This window comes from Diceros bicornis, chromosome 36, assembly GCF_020826845.1.
Source record: "Diceros bicornis minor isolate mBicDic1 chromosome 36, mDicBic1.mat.cur, whole genome shotgun sequence".
Taxonomy (NCBI): Eukaryota; Metazoa; Chordata; class Mammalia; order Perissodactyla; family Rhinocerotidae; genus Diceros; species Diceros bicornis.
Genome location: NC_080775.1, coordinates 32,340,406 through 32,354,554, shown reverse-complemented (window position 1 = coordinate 32,354,554; position 14,149 = coordinate 32,340,406). Strand labels below are relative to the sequence as shown.

Here is a 14,149-nt window from a genome sequence, read left to right as displayed (position 1 = left end):
AACGTAAGGCGTGATTTCACTGATGCTCCTCCTGGGCTTCTTAGACAAGGGGTGCCCTCCGGGCTGACCTGAGAGCAGTGAAGAGAGCTGGAATGGGGAGTAACGGAGACAGGCCTGGAGGAGTCTGTTGCCTTCTGGTTACTTCTGAGCGTTCCAGGTGGATCTGAGCATAAGGGTTGAGAGGTGTTGCTCAGATCACAGCGAGTGAGAGCCAGGGCTTCATCTGACATACTGTGACCCCACCATACCAGGAATTCCCCTGGGTGGGTGGATGTTTTCTAGAGGATGAAATGAAGAGGGCCAAGACTGAAGGGAAAGAGTAAATGGAGCTGATGAGAGCCCATGAAGTATGAATTCCAAATTTTTTTGAACACAGCTAAAGAAATTTTTAGCCTAGCATAGACCTGCTACTCAGTGTGGTGGTCAGAGCTGCAGCGTGGATGTCAACTGGGACATTAGAAATTAGAATTTCAAGTCTTCCAATATGAAATCATCTTAACAGGATCACCTGGTGTCTTGTGTCCCCACTGGAGTTTGAGAATTTCTGCCTTACAAGACCCTCTGTTGGCACAGCCACGGCTGCCTCCCTTGCTCTGTCTTTATCCAGTCATGTCTTTAACTCCTCGCTTTAGCCATACTGAACTTTTTGCCATCTCTTTAATTCTCTAGAATTTAGGTGTCTGGCCTTTGTCCTTGCACTTCTCTCTGCCTGCAAGTTCTCTTCCTTCCTCCCCGTCTCACTGGCCAAACACCAACATCACCACCCTAAAACAGAACCCAAAACAGACAAACCCAAAACCTCGACTTTGAAGTCTTATTCATTCACTTCTTTGCTGGTTCAGCAAATGTTTGTTAAGGGCTTCCCCTCTGGGGATATGACAATGAAAAGTGCCGTGTTCTTTAGGAGCTGTGTGCTAATGGGGAGGCAGAGCCTGAAACTTACGATGACAGTGTGGCAAATACAATGATGGGAACAGGCAGGCCGTAAAAGGAGCACCTTGCTCATGCAGAGCTGATGAGGGGGCTTCTAAGAGAGGGACACAAAAGAGGGCATGAAAGGATGATAGGGAAAATTGAGCTGTCCCTTGTCTCATGAAGTCTTTGCTGATGTCCCTCTTAGGTGTTCTAGTGGTGCTCTGTACTTCTCCCGAAGTGCCACAATCACACTGCAAAGGGTTGGGTAGTTTGTCTGCCTCCTCCATGGCGCTGCAGACTCCAGGAGGGCAGGCCCAGCTTCATGCTGCACGCCTTGAGATTCCTGGGACGCGGTGCTCAAAAGCACCCGTTGATAAAGAGAGGGAGGTTTATAGTGTTCTTTGTCAAATGCCGTGTCAGCGGAGTCATAGGGAGGAGGCTCAGTAATCGTGGGTTAAAGAATAAGGGCGAGGGCCGGCCCTGTGGCTTAGCGGTTAAGTGCACGTGCTCAGCTGCTGGTGGCCCGGGTTCGGATCCTGGGCGCGCACCGACTCACCGCTTCTCCGGCCATGCTGAGGACACATCCCACATACAGCAACTAGAAGGATGTGCAACTATGACATACAACTATCTACTGGGGCTTTGGGGAAAAAAATGAAATAAAATTATAAAAAAAAAAAAAGAATAAGGGCGAGACGAAGCAGCCAACTCTTCTTTCGAAAAGAAGCTTATAAGAAAAACAAAGCAGGAGGACAGAATCTGGAGAGAAAATCTGGAGGAGGTGCTGGTGGTTCTGTCGTAAAGATTTGTGAGTCAGTTATTCATTTAACAAATATTTATTGAGGAAGGTACAGTAGAACCTCACTCTTTGTGGAGGTTCCCACAAATTATTGAGTCGCCGATCACGTGTTCCCAGTGGAGGCTGAACGAGGGGCACCCTGCCTCTTGTTTCAGTGCCCATATTGTAAACAAGTGTCCTTTTCATGGTCTATTTGGTGCCGTGTTTTTTGGATTTTTGTGCTTTTTGTTGGTGATTTTGCTGTTTAAAAAGACCCCTGAGGGGCCGGCCTGGTGGCATAGTGGTTAAGTTTGTGCACTGTGCTTCGGCAGCCCAGGGTTCATGGGTTTGGATCCCAAGCAAGGACCAATGCCCAGCTCATCAAGCCATGCTGTGGCAGCGTCCCACGTACAAAATAGAGGAAGATGGGCACAGATGTTAGCTCAGGGACAATCTTCCTCAGCAAAAAGAGGAGGATTGGCAATGGATGTTAGCTCAGAGCCAATCTTCCTCACCAAAAAAAAAAACAGAGAGACCCCTGAACATAAAATGCTGTTTTGTGCTCCTCTAGAAGCAGTGGTTCCATAATTGCTAATTCAGGGTTTGCAGAGAGTTTATAGAACACAACTACTGTGGATAATGAGAATCCACTGTATTCACTCTTCCAGGTAGTAGTCTGGGTCTTGAAAATCCGACAATAAGGAAGACAGATACAGTCTCTGCACTCGTGGATCTCACTCTCTAGTTGGGGCTCTTGGCCATATGGAAATAGGCCAATGGCACATATACTCTCAACACGCATCTGTGAGGAGAAACATTATCAATAACAATAATGTAGAAGTTCTTCCCCCCTTTGGCTTGTTCTTGCTCTTCTCCAAATATTTTGTTCATTTTTTAAGGAAAATAGCTGAGCTGGCTCTTGCCTGCTCACATGCTCCTATGTGCACGCTCTCACTTTCTTTCTTTTTCTTTCTCTCTCATTGTTTCTTTCCAGCTCACATTCTCATGTTCTTGACTTCAGTCCCCTCATTGCTCATTATGGTATTTGCCTGAAGGTACAAAAACAAACTGAAAAACATTTTCCCACAATGTTCTCCCAGAGAAAGTCTTTAGTGCCAGCCAGCTGTTCACATGGTTTGTTGCACCCACCTGGGCATCCTGTTGTATTTGTTCTTCTTCTTACCTTCGCCGTCTTCCTTGTACTGACATTGTTTTTTCACCTGTCTTGAGCCAGTCACTGGGCAGGTGGTGGTCTGTTAGAGTATTTGTTCCCTTTTGAATGTTTAGAGATTCACTTGAAGGGAGTTTTCCACACTAAATGATTCTCAAAGAACTTGGCCCCGTATTCATTATTTTTAACAGTCTCTAGAATAATAGTGTCTAGTAGATGCCCAACAAATGTTTGTTGATTGAAGTAGCTAGACTTTCTACCTGCCTTAGCAAAACAAAAAAGGGACACCAAAATTAGATAAAAGGGGAAAGATCCCCTGTGGAGCACTGCTTTCCTTGCGCTCTGGGCTGTCCTGAGCTCACCCCATGGGCCCTGCAGATGCCCAGGATTCTGACGGAACAGACCCTTTCCCCTGAACTGTAGCTGTCTTAGCAAAGGATTTGGGGACTCTAAGTTTTTATGTATAGGATTCAGTCACCAATGCATATTTTTACAAGCAGCTGGTCATTTCCATAAGTGCCCCAGGCCAGGAAGATAAAAGTGAAAGGCTTTTCACCTCTGGAGCCTGTTTCTTATACACCTGAACCACTCTTTTCTTCCCTCAGGGGATGACAAGAAAGGAACTGCTGAATTGCATCTTTAACAATTGGGAAGTTTGTTGCTTCTGACTGATATAGTTTAACCAACTTTAAAAATTTTTAGTTCCTACTTTGCGTGTGTGTGTGTGTGTGTGTGTGTGTGTGTGTGTGTGTGTCTCGGGGTCGGGGGTGGGGGGAGAGTGGGCGGTCACAGTGAATACTTGTCCTCCAGTTAAATAACTGGCAGATGCTGTTAGAAGTAGAAGCAAAGTGCGGTGGGAGAAAGAAGCAGAGGATGTCCGAGGGTCCTGAGCTGGATAGCTTCCTTTTGCTCTGCCAGGCCCTCTCTCCACTCTGCCCCATGTGGTAAGGTCGCGTCAACCAGGCTCTGTGCTCTGTGGCTTGCACCTGGGCTAGTCTGGGGGATGCAGCAGTAGGGCACTGATGGAGAGCAGGAAGAGAGCAAAGACAGGCCTCATTCCTGGGCTCCCTCCCTGCCTGGCTGTGGTTTGCTGGAAGCTGTGTCCCTGCAGGGAAAGCCACAGCTCCCCTTGCCCTGGGGTGGGGAAGGCCTCACAGGTACTTCATCCTTTCCTGCTTTTCCTTATTCCTGCCATATATTTGTGAATAGTCCTTCCTTTAAACTTGCCTCAGTTACCCTCTTTGAATCAGCGAGTGGCTTGCCGCTGGACCACTAATACTGGATCTGACGGATTTGAGGAGTTGGTGCGCTTTGCGGAGGACCCACAGGGCATAGGACACCGAACAGTGAAGAGTGTTGGTGGGCTGGAGGGCAGACGCTGGCCAGTTTGCTCTTGACGTTGGTGAGGCATGGGTTGTCCAGCTGTGGAGCGTGTTGAGGGAGCCGTCCATGGAGACAGTCTATAGGACGCGCACGAGGTGTGTAGCGGCTGAGCTTCGGGTCATGAGAAGACTCTTGTAGGAAACAGTGTTAGAAAGATTCCTTCAGTCCTGCTTGCTACAGGCCTTGACGCTAAGACTTCTCGCCTTGGATTTTCTGTAACTCTTTGGAGGGCCTTTTGCCTTTTTTTTTTTTCAATTGAAGTAATTGTAGAATCACATGCAGTTGTAAGAAAGAATACAGAGTGCTTCCTTGTATATTTCCCTGAATGGTAAGATTTTGAAAAATTGTAGTATTATATCACAGCCACAATATTAACATTGATAAAACCTACTGATCTTATTCAGAGTTCCTCACTTTTGCTTGTACTCATCATATGGATGTTTGTGGGCAGTTCGAACAGGGTGGTTATATTACCAGTTTCAGAATGAGAATTCTAATGGTACAAATTTAATATGCCCCAGAAAAATTCTTGGTTTTCCTTTGGAAGCATTCATATGACATTAGAAAATTGCCTGTATTTATTTTCCCCTTGATTTTCTTTTCCCTCCTTATAGGTATCTAAGATTTAATGGAACCATCGTGAACATCCTGTTATATATAGAAATGTGTCCTAAACTCAATCTGTTATCTCTAGTGAAGTGTTGGGCATATTGTGGATTTAACACATCTGAGTTCTTCCCGCACAGTAGTGTGGTCAAATACAAGTTGCACAGGACAGGAAGTCAATTAACAAGCGCCCCAGGTGTGGCTGGGTCACAGAGGAGCAGTGTGACCTTTGACCCAGCCCTTAACTGTCTATTTGGGCCTCAGCGCACTCATCTGTGAATGTGCTATTTCAGTTTCCCTCTAAGGCGCCTTCCAACTGTAATATTCTTTATTTATTGCTTGTATACAAAAGATAGTTAATAACATGGTGATAAACTCATTTTATATCCTTCTCTGTGAGTCATTTGCTGTTTTTTAAAGCTTATTTCCTGCCCTGCCTTCCACACATTTCTTCCAAGGATTTCACCTCAGTAAGTGAAATACTGATAAATACCTTTATAACAAGGGGCAATATAGATTAGAAGGTTGATTTTGCAATCCTGATGACAATTTTTATCCCCACGGCAAGTGTTAATAACTTGGTTCTTCTTGCTGTGAGATGTGTCTTTGGGAAATGTGTAATGGGCCTGAAGATGGGGGAGATGGCCTTCATTCTGCATGAAGCATAATTATGCTGTTTGCATCATAAATTCTAATAGAACACGTGTAACTGCATATTATTTTTAGATTTGATTAAATACCTTGATGGCTTATGTCTGTCTTCTGGAAAAGGTTTATTCATTGCCTTGAGTGGTTAAATAGTTTAGAAATCACTAGAAGAATGAAAGAAGAGAAATGGGAAAGCTGATTAGGAGGAGGGGTGGGATATTTAACAGTTAAAAATTTATATATCCACCCTTGTAGTATTTGCTCTAATTCGTTATTAGATTTGCCATTTTCCACTGATTTAAGGCACCTTACCGAGAGAGGCAAGTCAATATTTACAGTGCATTAGTGCCACAGAGAATTTGGACTCTTGTGATGAGGGCGTATTGCTGTCTCATCCACTCTTCAAAGGAATGCACACATCAAACAGTGTCCACCTTCGTCCGGGGCCCGGTGACATCGCTCTAGTCCCTGTGTGCTTCACCCAGCAGCTTAATTCTTGAAGAGCCTCATCTTTGAATTTTCCTTTTAATATTTCAGAGGCTATACTTTGAAAATCTATATATTAAATAAATCAGAAGATTACAGGGAGAGAAAGTTTTATTATCATGTTTTTAAATGTATCAATTTTCCTAAAATTGAGGATGAGGAATTGTAATAATAATGACCAAATTACCTTAAATGAGAAGCTCCTATTATTTCTAATTACAGTAAAGAACACCAATTACATCAGATTATTAGTAATGCTGAAATAGGCCACGGGCCCCAGAAACACGTAGCAAACCATAGAGGAGAAGGCTGCGTTCGTATTTCATTCCTCTGAGGCCAAGACAAAGCTGCATTCTTAATGCAGTACATGTTTTAGCAGGACGGTGAAAGGTGGGAAGCCTGTCAGATGAACCAGGAGGTTGTATTTCATGATTCATTTTGTTGATAAGGCCAGATGTTTATAGTAATCTCTTTCCTTAAAATCAGGTTCAGCTTGTCAAAAGACCTCATGCCATCTGTGGCTACTTCTGCATCATTACCAACAGCTCTTGTATATTTTTGTTTTCTGTGATGCTTGCAGTACTTAAGCTGTTTAGGGGCACCTGGTAATGGCTGCTGATACTGCTTTGAAATGCTTTTATATTTTTGCTAGTACATTTTTCGCAAATTGTTGTAAGTTTTGTTAGCATACGGTTTGGTGGGTGATCACTGGTATAGGAGTATATGAACCTATGTGGAATCACACATCTTTTAGCATTTATATGATCTTCTGACCCCATTAGTGCAGCCTCTGGTTTTATAGATGAGGAGACTGAGGCTGGGGAGGTGAACCGACAAGCCAGGATTACAAGTCTAGGCCAGTGGTTCTGAATGTGTGGTCTGTGGGTCCCTGGGAGTCACTAAGACCATTTCAGGGAGGCTGTTAGGCAAAACTTTTCTTGTAGTATTACTAAAACGTATTTTGTGTTGTTCACTGGGTTGACATCTGTGCCAGTGGTGTCCAGGCACTGATGGGTAAAATGGAGGCCGTTTGGACAAATCAGGTGGTACCATATGTATTCTTCACCCAATACACTCACAGTTAAAAAAAAAAAAAGCCATTTTCATCCATTATCCTTGATAAAGCAGCAAAATGATTACTTTTTAAAAATCCTGACCCTTGAATGCACAATTCAACATTTTGTGTGACAAAATGGGAGGCAGGCATAAAGTACTTCTACACATTGAAGGTCAATGGTGTCTTGAGGAAAACTATTATCTGATGGTTTGAGTTGTAAGCTGAGGTAGCCATTTTTTAATGGAGCACCATGTCTATTTGAAAGAAAGACAGAAAAACTAGTTATTTAGACTTTGGTGCCTGGCAGAGTTTCTAGAAAATAGATGAAGTGAGCCTGCCACTAAATGGCAAACAGCTGATAGTATTTGTTGCCAGAGATAATGTTGAAGCTTTCTAGTGGAAATTAGGTTTTGGAAAACTTATATCCCACCATCAGCATGACAACTTCCCAATACTTAATGACTTTTCTGACGAAATTGGTAGTGATATTCACATATGTGATTTTCTGACATGAAGAAATATATCAACATTTGGATAATTGGCATAACCCAATAACTAATATAGTCCAAATAACTAGTGTTACAAAATTTTTCATAGGTAAAAGATCCATTCAAAGTGTAGAATTTAATATAATTTAATTTAATGTAACAAAGAATGAAAAGTTTACATTTTGTATTGCAGCTAACCTTTGAGAAACTCTCATTTGTCAAGTTTTGGTGTGGTATCAAAGAAGAATATCCACAATTTTCTGGAAAGATTATTAAAATACTGTTCCTTCTTCCAGCTAAATATTTGTGGAGTTCTTTTTTCTTCATATACGTGGTCACTTTGCAGCAGATTCAAGGCAGAAGCAGGGGTGAGACTCCAGATGTTTTCTATTAAGCAAAATGTAAAACAGTGCTACTCTCCCACTAAATATGCTTTGTTTTATAAAATAGTTTTCATAAAATTCTGTTGTTTGTGTTAACATGTAGTAGGTTTAGTATTGTTAACTTAAAAATGAATTAATAAATAAATATTTAGATTTTTTTTCATTTTTACATCTAACGTAAATATCCCTAGCTATAACCCACATACACAAACTCTTTGGGGCCCTGAGTAATTTTTAGAGTGAAAGAATCCTGAGGTCAAAGTGTGAGAAGCGCTGGTGTAGGCCGCTTTCCTCTGAGGCACGCTTCATTATCTTAGACACGGTACTTCCTCTGTTTACCCAGTAGGGTTGTTTTTCCTTCTTCCATTTGAACATTTCTGAAATTGAGATGCCTGTTGTTTCAGTTTGTAGGTACAGCTAACGTAATGTTTCTTTAACTCCCCCAAATCAAATGATGCTACTAGTTAAAATCATTGAATGATTTCTCAGTGTATAGAATTCTACTTAGAAAACAGCAAAATTCTCCTTTTACAAAATTGAGACTAACATTTATATCTGCAAGCAGCTAGAAATGGAATTTGTTTTCCAATGAATTGTTGAATAACAGAACTAATTTCATAATTTGGGTGGTGATTCAGCACTGACCCAGGAGCCTGAAGGTCTGGCCGGGAAATCGTCCCTGCTCTCGTCATGTTGTCTCTAGACCTCAGCGTAATCTTCTGTGAAGCCAGTCACGTGTTTCTCCACTGTGACTAATGTAGAGACTTTTTTTTTTTGAAAGAGAGATTCAGATCCCTCCAACTTAAATTATTGGTTCTAATACAACATTACTTAAACTTGTGTGTATGTGCATAAACTGGATAAAAATGCCTTCCAATTTTTACGCAACCATAAAACCAAAGAAGAAATTATAAACCAATAAAAATGCAAATTTACACCATCAGTGTGAGAGACAGCGCTGTGTCGCTGAGTCTGCATTGCAGGCAGCATGAAGGTGGACCGCCGCTGTGGGGTGTAGGGTCTCCGCATTGGACCTAGTGATGCTGCTTCTGTGCGCTGTGATAACTCAGTTCTTACAGCACATCCAACGGCAAGAAAACTTTGATTTCAAGATCGTTATGATGTCATTTGACATTCTTTTGGTGAGAACACATTGTTTGCTTTTTAAATTGAGTTCTGTTCTTTTCTCATTAGCCTGGTAATCAAATCGAGGACACCTTCCTGAATTTGACAGTAGACACAAATGTAAACATGGGGCCTGAAATTGCATGGGGGTACCCGGTTACAAGGTAGTACAATTGAAAGGTCCAGACTACATTTATGTGAATTTCTTTTATAGGTATCACTGAAATGAAAACAAAAAGTTTACTGTGTTCAGAGCTCACAGGAAGGGCTGCCTGATAGCAGTCTCCTGGGGCATCCTTCACTGTGCCGTTTACATAAATGCGGCCCTGGGGCCTCTACCAGCATTTACCCAGAAGGGACAACCCACTGGGTCTGCAGTCCCCACTGTAACCCACCTGGTCTCTAGTCCCCTCTCTTTCCCCAAGTCTACAATTGTGAGAGTTACAGATACAAAGAGGTAAAAGCTAATTATTTTTGTCTATTTCAGACTAACATCTTAACACAATGATCATGTCCCATCAGTAGATGATCCTCCTAATTATTTATCTAATCTGAATCATGTATGCAATTGATTTCTTCTGGGGAAAGTTCAAAACCAAGTAGAGTAAGATGTTTTATTGTGTCCAGGCAAATTCAATGAAATTATATAGTCCCTGAATTTATTCTGGGGTTGAAATATACTTTTATGTGGTTATTTTATTATTGTGGGTGGGACTGTTGGTCATTATCTCTGTACCATTTTTTAAAGGCCTTCTCTTGTGAACTAATAGTGCTTCTTTTAGGCTTAAACACACACACACAGAGAAATTGAGTTCCTTAATAATTAAGTAATTAACGACCCTGTAATTGGAAAGCAACAGAATCCATATCCAAGAAGCAGTGTTATAATTGCCCAGAAATATTTTATTCTTCTCCTCCCCATTTTGTTGCTTTTCTGCTTACGTCTTTGATTTGAGGAATCTGGGAATAATTTTGTTAATTGAGAAAGAACTTTTTTTTTAGTAAGAGCATTGTAGCATTAACACACACAGATTCTTAGATGCATATTTTTGTGAACTTGTTTTGAGAGTGTCTATATAGTTTTTCTCGGTGTATTTTATTTTTATTTTTTAGTGCATATTATAAGCAGTAAGGGCTGTCACAAGTTTTTACACACACTTAAAAATTGGAAATTATTCTTCTCTATAATTTTCATGTGTGTGTTTCTTCCAGCAAATTAAGATAACCACTAACAAGATGAAATTAAATGTTCAGCATATTTTTTCTCTGGTAATATTACTCAGGCTCTATTATTATCAATTCCTCGTGATGTAGAAGCAAATGTTAAATGCAATATTATTATGATTCATATGCTTCTGTTTTCTCTGATCCTTTCTAATTTGCTTCAACATCTTTGAGCCCATTGGATTGACAATGGTTTAAATATAACCTTCAATGTATGTAAATAATCTGTCTTTAGTTTAGCATCTCCAGGATCTATGTATCCACACCATTGACCAATGCATCATAGTTCTAAAAATGTATCTCATGGAGCAAATGATGAGTTTACTCCTTCACCATTAAAGTTGTTTTGTTAGAGGCTTTTAATAAATATTTAACTTGCATCCTAGTTTTTGAAAACAGATTACTGGAAACATAATTTAATCTAAATTTTTTGTCTTGTATTTATTATGTTTTTGAGTGATTTTGCTCAGTCGATGAGTGGGGCTTTTGATTCTGCTTCTCGGTGTTACAGATTTATGTGCTTTTATTCTTTCTGGTTTTGTAGTTCTGTTTCTTCTCTGCTGTAACATTGATCGTATCACCTATGATGTTCTCAGTGCTACTGATGCAAATGTTAGCCTGTTTGTTATTGATTTTGTTATAGCAATCGCAAACAAACTCCTCTTTTATCTCAATGCAGTTGCTAAAACACTGTCCTTCAAGTGATTGGGTATATGAGTATATGCTAGATACTACTGCATTCATATTAGCATATTATTTTCAAAATTTCCATTTTCTTAAGGATAAGAAATATATTTGTGCTCTACACTTTCTGATAGTACTTTATTGAACAAAAGAAATGTTTATTTAACAGAATTCTTTAATAGACTAGCCAAAGACTGTTTAGATTCTGTATTTTTAGTCCAGTAGATATGTTTAAAAGTTAGATGAAATTTGTTCCATGGCTTAGATTTGTTATTTCTATTTTAGAATACATATGCTATTTTCCTTGGAAACGTTGGGATAATAATAGCAGTAATGGCTATTGTTGTTACTCTCTATTGAGCGCACACTATCTGTCCAGCACTGTTTTAAGTCCTTTATCTCACTTAGTTCTCATGGTGCCCGATGAAAGAAGTACTATTTTATTGCCCTTTGTTCAGGAAGGGACTAGAGGCAGAGCACAGTTCGGCAGCTTGCCCAGAGCCACACAGATGGCAAGTGGTGAAGTGCAAGTGCCAGCCCAGGCAGTCTTACTCCAGAGCGTGTCGTCCCATACAAGCCACGTTTCTTTCGCCATGAAGTGTTTTAAAGCAACTAATGGAATTTCTGTTTAGAACGCTGACCCGCTGTCACCTTCAAAGTGTTATTCTATTCTTTAATCTTTGGGATTTAACTACCTTTATCCTAACGTATAGTTTTCAGATGTTAGTTATCTTTTTTAAAAAAACATAATGCTTTTTTGTATTTATAGATATGCCTCTTCATGTTCGGCGAAGCAGTGACCCAGCTTTAATTGGCCTCTCAACTTCTGTCAGTGAGAATAATTTTTCCTCTGAAGAGCCTTCACGGAAAAACCCCACACGCTGGTCAACAACAGCTGGCTTCCTCAAGCCAAACACTGCTGGTAGCCCTAAAACCTGTGACAGGAAGGTAACCACTTCTGTTTTGTGTCTTCTTGGTATCAATGATGAGTGTCCACTGTTGACGAGGCCCTTTGCTTCTAGAGCATCTTCACTGTGGCGCTTTGTGTGTTTGCTTATTGACGTTTACATCCAAGTTCAGCTAACTTCCTATTTTATATTGCCCTTGAATTTTCTGATAAAATTCGCTGCTATATATTGTGTACGTTTTTTATGTATCCACTTTTTGAATAGAATAATAGATTCATATGATTAAAAATGAAAACTTTCTATGTGAAATGTGTCCCTGTAAAGTCTCTCTCCCACCTTGTCTCTTAGTCACCCTATTTCTCTTCATGTCCAACCTCCTTATTAGCTTTTTGCATGTCCTCTCAAGAATATTTTTAGGCAGATATTCATATGAACTCTTGAGGTACATTAGAAATTATAGCATTATGGACTTCTAAGGATGAAAGTGGACTCCATGGTCATTTATTCTAACGACCCAATTGATAATTTTATCTCTCTGTGAAATGGAAGTGTACTGTCTAGTCTTAATGACATTTTCTTCTTTGACCTAATTTATTTTAGTCTGTGACCTAATTTATTTAGTCTAAATAAACTTTTAGTCTATTTAGTCTATTTTTTTCCAATTTAGTTGTTAATGCTCTTTGTCATATATTCCTGCAGAGCCCTTATCATTCCATTCTGTGTACCTCTCACCTTTTACCCAAGGAGCTTGAAGTTCTTTGTCATTTTCGCTGCTGATTCTATAGAGTAGACTCTCAGTAAACATCTGTTGAATGAATTAATAAACATTTTTCAGTGCAGCCAGTAATTGAGCACTGTACTGTATGTATTGAGAAATGTGGAAATATACTAATCACATCTTAATATTAAAATGAATGAAGCTTGATATTTGCTTGATGTATCCATTGCATCTATGTTAAAATACTTGTTTTAAATATTTCTTTTAACTTGATTTTGCATTTCAGCAAGCTGTTCTTTGTACTAGTTCAAGTAAGGAAAAAAAATACGTGGAATACATAAGTTTAAACTGAGCAGAATCTACCAGGATAAAACAGTGTACTATAGTCTCTGATTTTTAGGGGTTTAACTCTTAGGGTCACTCTTCTGAAATATTTTATTATGTATTTGATGAGGAATCTTATTGGAGAAGCTTCTCATTGAGATTAGCTTGAGACTTGAGAATGCTTTGCCATGCAGTAGACCATCCCAAGAAGCAGAATCTGGTTCATGGATAGGCCTCATGGCATTTAATTTGTGTTCAGAATAGACCTAATTCCCGTGGATATCCACAAATGTACAAACAAGTAAAGTTGGCAGTGTAAAAAAATTCATTACTTTTTAAAAAGACTTTTGCTTAGCTGAAGGATAGGGAGTCCGAAGTCATCGAGGTAGTCAGGGGTTTCTTTTTATTGTTTTTTTTGTGAGGAAGATCAGCCCTGAGCTAACATCCATGCCAATCCTCCTCTTTTTGCTGAGGAAGACTGGCCCTGGGCTAACATCCGTGCCCATCTTCCTCCACTTTATATGGGACGCCGCCACAGCATGGCCTGACAAGCGGTGCGTCGGTGCGCGTCCGGGATCCAAACCCGGCTGCCAGCAGCGGAGCGCACACACTTAACCACTATGCCGACAGGGGGTCGCCCCAAGGGGTTTCTTTTTAACTCATTCAACATCTTGGGTGTGTGAGTCAGCTTCAGTTGCAGCAAACAGAACCATAGTGGCTATTTTGAATATAAAAGGACTTAATACTCCGAATTTATTTCTCAGAAAATCCTTGAAAGGGCTTGAGGAGTAGGCTGTATGCTGGGCTGCAGGGACTCTGTGAACAAAGCAGTGCCACACATCCGCTCTGCCCAGGGAAGGAGGCGGGGCTGCAGCGCAGGGACCTGGGATCCCCCACCTGCATCGCCCACTAGACATTAGCACTGTCTCCAGGTGTGCTCACCTTGCCTCTTGTAACCTGTGAAGCTGGGAACTGAACTTAGAAATGCCTTGGAAGACTCCGTCATCTCCACAGCCTTGCTCAGCAGTAGCAGCAGCTGAAGAAAATTTTCTGTTTCACAGCCATCATTAAAATCTCAGGCTGTTGAATCTCAATGGGCAGAATGCAGTTTGCATCCAGATCCTTATGGGCAGGGGAGGCTGGGAAATGGATTTTAGCCTTCCAGCCCCACAAGGAGGCACACTGGTTGAAGTTGAGATGCTCGTTGCTGATTAATTACATCTACCTCACTGACTTTTTGTTTTACATAAC

General features: G+C 40.7%; 1 protein-coding gene across 17 annotated transcripts in view; it reads left to right on the top strand.

Annotated features, from left to right (window-relative positions):
* The window catches only part of PARD3 (par-3 family cell polarity regulator), a 624,264-nt gene that overhangs the window by 279,404 nt on the left and 330,711 nt on the right, over positions 1 to 14,149 (top strand). For all 17 annotated transcript variants that reach the window (XM_058532758.1, XM_058532762.1, XM_058532761.1 and 14 more), the window contains one exon: positions 11,718 to 11,896. In XM_058532758.1, the coding sequence (XP_058388741.1) occupies positions 11,718 to 11,896 (179 nt within the window). The remainder of the gene's footprint in view (positions 1 to 11,717; positions 11,897 to 14,149) is intronic.